At 40.7% G+C, this 5,855-nt stretch overlaps 1 protein-coding gene across 1 annotated transcript; it reads left to right on the top strand.

Moving 5' to 3' along the window:
- Window positions 1–4,213: 4,213 nt before the first annotated feature.
- LOC118012526 (voltage-dependent anion-selective channel protein 3-like) lies at window positions 4,214–5,113 on the top strand. The gene has a single exon (XM_035008165.1). It carries the CDS (start codon window positions 4,256–4,258, stop codon window positions 5,105–5,107), a length of 852 nt encoding a protein of 283 aa, XP_034864056.1. The 5' UTR covers window positions 4,214–4,255; the 3' UTR covers window positions 5,108–5,113.
- Window positions 5,114–5,855: the final 742 nt, after the last annotated feature.

Here is a 5,855-nt window from a genome sequence, read left to right as displayed (position 1 = left end):
CTGTTTCTCCAAAAAGGTTTTATATTGGTTTTGGCCAAGAATCACATAAGTGTTACTATCCTGGAATTACTTTCAAGTTCAGAGCCATATAAGGGGATGGTGTAACTTAAAAGCACAAATACTGTGAGGGCATGTTTATGGCATGAGCCTCAAACAATTTTTTGTTTGCTTTTTTGTTTGCTTCCCATCCTAGTACAAACATTTTTCTCATCTCCCTGACAGTGGGCAGATTTTTTCCAAATCTACTCTTTACTGAGCTTATCACTTTTTCAGGGCTCTCTGCCTTTATACCAGTGTCTCATTTCCAATGTCTCTCCTTTTTTTGCTCTAGGCCCACTAAGCTGTCACTGTATGCCTCAGGTTTTCGATTATCTCTACTTTTTTTCCCCCTCTGGGGAAAAATTCCTAAATTTCTAGCAGTTTAAAATTGCATTTAAAGGATGTTTGTGATATTTTATTCAGCATTTCTAGATTTTTTTTTTTAGCAGTCTTCCACATTGCCTGGAAAACCAAGTTATTGAACTTTTATGAATCTTCCAGTAAATAAAGAGCAAAATAAAATTGGTACTTTTATCCAATGATGTGGATTGATTAGCCATGACAGAAAATCCACAAATGTCATTGCCCCAAATATGTGTCCCTAAGACATAAAAACACATATTCTTATGTAGTCACCTCAAAGATTTTTTTCTTGGGGAAGGGAAGAACTTTATCTACATGTATCCAGATCTGTATGTGCTGCTTTCTTGGGAAATTACCCTACATCTTGACTGCTCTATTTCTTCTTGTTCTGTAGGCTCACTCACTCATCCCTCAGCTGCCTAATTCCTTATTGATTCAGAAATTCCAATGTGGCCATTGGAATGGGCTCTTAGCATCCCTTCCATGGAGCCACTACAAGCCTGCAGAACTTCACTGGCAGAGTATCACAGGCTCTATCTAGTCTAGTCTGGTCATTAATGCCTTCTGGGAAGAAAAACCAAATGACACTCATGCATAGGAAGATATAATTGTCAGAGCTAACGCAGTTTCTCATACTTTTGTTATCTCCACTCCTCCCAGAATAATCCTTGAAGCTCAACTTCCACCACCTTCTAGCCACCCTATTCTAGTTAGGGTGATAATGTGTCCTAGTCCACCTAAGACAACCCAAGCTTTTGTATGTGGTCATGACATGATTGTTAAAGCACTTCCTTCCATGCTCAAAAGTGAATTAGTAAGGCAAATACATTATATGATCATTCTAATTCTAGTCTGGTTCATAAGCGAAGCCTGATAAGGAAATTATTTAAAAGTTTTGTTTTTTTCCTCATCACTGAATCAGTCTTGGTGTGAAGCCATACTCAACTTTTAACTTGGTGTATCCCAACATGTGTGCAGGGCTTCTCTAATTCTAAGACTCCTTTACTACCAGACAGAACCTCAATCTGAGGCACCACAGCAATTTCCAGACTTTCATGTAGTCCAATTCATGGCTTTTGGTTTGCACATTCACTTCAGTTCACAGGATTAAATTTTCACTTTGATTCTTAATTTCTTGGTAGATGTGTTAACTTGTCTAACTTTCTAATTTGTCTTCAGTCCTGGAGGTTGACTATGAACCCTAGTACCTGTCTTTCTGGGAGAGACTTCATAACTTGTTGGCTCCAAATGAAAGATATCAACTCATTACCCATCCCTGATTTTCATATTGAGTCCCCATTTGAAATAAATTACTATCATTTTCTGAACCCAATCTCCTGGAAGCAGTCATTGACTAGATTATGTTCCAGTTGGTTTTGTTTAATGGAGGTCTGCTTCAGACTACAAGCTACCCCAAAACGAACCTCAATGGACTGCTTAGATTCCTTAGTCTTACCTGGCATCAATATTTTGGGGGAAGGGAGGCTACCAAATTTAACTGGTCAATGATTCAACTTGCCAAACATAAGCGTGCCTGCATGTCAATAATATCTAGTCTGATAATAAAGCTACAAACTAATTTAAAGGGGGGTTATCAGGAGTGTGATTTACTTATACAATTGTTTTGATTGCTTTTCCCTTCTTGGTATGCAACCGTACATAGCTCAAATTCAGTGTGGTTTTAAGAAATACAATATATATTTAAAATTTATTATTGGGGGTGGAGCAAGATGGTGGAGGATTAGGAGACCTGGATTTTGTCAGGTCTCAGGAATTCAGCTAGATAGGGATCAAACCATTTTGAACACCTACAAACTCAACAGGAGATCGAAGAAAAGAATAGCAACAACTCTCTGAACAGAAAAGCGACCACTTTCTGGAAGGTAGGACGGGTGGAGAAGTGAATCTGAGGCGATATTCGGGAGGATAGATGGCGGGGGAGGGGCCTCCGTCAGCCTCTTCTAGCAAGTGATAGAGCAGCAGAGCACAAAATCGGAACTTTTAGAAGTCGGCTCCGTTTAGGGACTTCGCTCCAGTGGCTAAGCAGAGGGTGGAACCCTCACTAGGACAGTGTGGTCTCAGGACCCTTGGGGTCACACAAAGACCGGGGGTGCCTGAGTGTGGCAGAGCTCCCAGGTATCGGAGCAGGGAAGCCGGCTGCAGAGACGGAGCCGAGTGGGCTCTCAGCTTGGGGTTGCCATAAACTGTGATCCGAGGCACAGTCGGGCCACTGCTCCTCCAGTAAGGACCCAACAAGCAGCAGATCCGGGGAGACTCTCCTTCCTCCCCCGGGAGGAGTGGCACGGGAGCACACCGCAGGGATCTGCTGGGTTTGGAGACTCCACACCGAGTTGAATGCCAGAGATAGAAACGTTCAGTCACAGGCCAGGTGAGCATGGGGTGCAGCCGGAGACCGGGGAGACAGGTCTGCTTTTCTCTGGGGGCTCACTGAGGAGCGGGGCCCCGAGTTCTCAGCTCCTCCGGGGCAGAGATTGGGAGGCCACGTTTTTCACTCTCGGCCTCCAAAGCTGTAGGGAAAGCTTGCAGGGAACAAGAACTCCCGAGAGCAAACCCGAGCAGATTACTTAGCCCAGACCGGCAAGGGAGGGGCAATTTAGCCTCCAGCAAAGACATTTGGGAACCACGGCAACAGGCCCCTCCCCCAGAAGATCAGAGAGAACAGCCAGCCAAGACCAAGTTTACCGATCAATGAGAACGGCAGAACTCCAGCGCTAGGGGAATACTGCACATAGAATTCATGACTTTTTTACCATGATTCTTTAGTCTTTCACAGTTAACTTTTTTTCTTGAATTTTTCTTTTTCCCTTTTACAACCAACGTCTTATCAAACCCTTTTTTAAAAACATTTTTATTTTTCATTTTTAGAGTCATATTCTATCCCTTCATAGTAGTTACCCTCATTTTGGGGGTATATATATACATATATACATATATATATATATATATGTATATATATATATATGTTGTTCTCTCTTTAAAATTTTGAGATACAGTTTTTTCCAACAGATCAAAATATACCCTGATTCTCTAGTGTATGGTTTTGTTATATTCTCCTGCCTAATCACATTCTCTCCTTTTTTTTCCTGTTTTTTTTTTTAAATCCTCTTCTTTCTTTTTCAAACAACTTCTTATCAATTCCTTCTATAAAATTTTTTATAATTTTCATCTTTACAGTCATATTCCATCCCTTCATCATATCAACCCTTATTTTTGTACATATATAAGTTTTTCTTTCTTTAAAATTTTGGGAGGAACTTTCTTCTAACAGAACGAAATACACCCAAAATCTAGTGTGTGGCACTGATCTATGCACCAGCCTGATCATATTTGATCATATTCTGTTTTTTTTTTTTTATTTGTTCTATTTTTGTTTGTTCTTATCTTTTTCTTTCTTTTTCTTTTTTCTTTCTTTCCCTTTCTTTTCCCCTGGTTTCAGGTCTTTTCTGATTTGTTTAGAGTATATTTTCTGGGGACATTGTTACCCTGTTAGCATTTTGTTCTCTCATTCATCTATTCTCCTCTGGACAAAATGACAAGATGGAAAAAATCACCTCAACAAAAAGAACAAGAGGTAGTACCGACTGCCAGGGACCTACTCAATACGGACTTTGGACGATGTTGGATCTAGAGTTCAGAATCATGACCTTAAAGATACTAGCTGGGCTTGAAAAAAGCATGGAAGTAATTAGAGAAACCCTTTCTGGAAAAATAAAAGAACTAAAATCTAACCAAGTCAAAATCAAAAAGGCTATTAATGAGGTGCAATAAAAAATGGAGGCTCTAGCTCCAGCGTTGCCCTGGCGGAACGGAGACAGGCCCTCTGGTTGGAGATATGTGTAACACACCGACTTACTGTGACCCAGGAAAGGCCGCCAAGGATGTCTTCAATAAAGGATATGGATTTGGCATGGTTAAAATAGATCTGAGAACCAAGTCCTGTAGTGGAGTGGAATTTTCTACTTCTGGTCATGCTTACACTGATACAGGGAAAGCGTCAGGCAACCTAGAGACCAAAAATAAGGTCTGTAACTATAGACTTACCTTCACCCAGAAATGGAACACAGACAATACTCTCGGAACAGAAATCTCTTTGGAGAATAAGTTGGCTGAAGGGTTGAAACTGACTCTTGATACCATATTTGTACCGAACACAGGAAAGAAGAGTGGAAAATTGAAGGCCTCTTATAAACGGGATTGTTTCAGTCTTGGCAGTAATGTTGATATAGATTTTTCTGGACCAACCATCTATGGCTGGGCTGTGTTAGCCTTTGAGGGTTGGCTTGCTGGCTATCAGATGAGTTTTGACACAGCCAAATCCAAACTGTCACAGAATAATTTTGCCCTGGGTTATAAGGCTGGAGACTTCCAGCTGCACACTCATGTGAATGATGGCACTGAATTTGGAGGGTCTATCTACCAGAAGGTTAACGAGAAGACTGAAACGTCAATAAACCTTGCTTGGACAGCTGGCAGTAACAATACCCGTTTTGGCATCACTGCTAAATACAAGCTGGATTGTAGAACTTCTCTATCTGCTAAAGTAAATAATACCAGCCTGATTGGACTGGGTTATACTCAGACCCTTCGAACTGGTGTCAAACTGACCCTATCAGCTTTAATCGACGGAAAGAACTTCAATGCAGGAGGTCACAAGGTTGGGTTGGGATTTGAACTAGAAGCTTAATGTGGTTTTGAGTAAAGCATCCGATTTGTCCCTGGAGGTGAAGAGAACCCACTATGTTTTGGCCTTAAAATTCTGTTAAATTTCAAAAGTGTGAACTTTTTATTCTTCCGAAGAATTGTAATCCTCCCCACACTGAAGTCTAGAGATTGCAAGTCCATCCTAAGGGAGGTACTTGAAGGCATGCCTGGAAGTTGTCATGTTTGTGCCACATTTCAGTTGAGTTCCGCAGTGTTATTTTAAATGTGTTCCTCAGCGACAATGTAGTATCACGTTACAAAGGAAATGACCCGATCCTCCAGTTTGTACACCACTTTTTCATGACCTTTTAATATATTGGTCTCTGTGCTGTAGTGGAATCTTTGGTTTTGCATCAGAGTAAAATAAAATAAACCCATCATATTTGGAACATAAAAAAAAAAAAAAAATGGAGGCTCTAACTGCTAGGATAAATGAGGCAGAAAAGAGAATCAGTGATATAGAAGACCAAATGATGGAAAATAAAGAAGCTGAGAAAAAGAGAGATAAACAACTACTGGATCACGAGGGCAGAATTTGAGAGATAAGCTATGCCATAAGATGAAACAACATTAGAATAATTGGGATCCCAGAAGAAGAAAGAGAGAGAGGGGCAGAAGGTATATTGGAGCAAATTACAGCAGAGAACTTCCCTAATTTGGGGAAGGAAACAGGCATCAAAATCCAGGAGGCACAGAGAACCCCTCTCAAAATCAATAAAAATAGGTCAACA

The sequence above is a fragment of the Mirounga leonina genome, unplaced genomic scaffold (genome assembly GCF_011800145.1).
Source record: "Mirounga leonina isolate KUSES-001 unplaced genomic scaffold, KU_Mleo_1.0 Mir_151, whole genome shotgun sequence".
Lineage (NCBI taxonomy): Eukaryota > Metazoa > Chordata > Mammalia > Carnivora > Phocidae > Mirounga > Mirounga leonina.
This window is presented reverse-complemented; position numbering and strand designations above follow the sequence as displayed.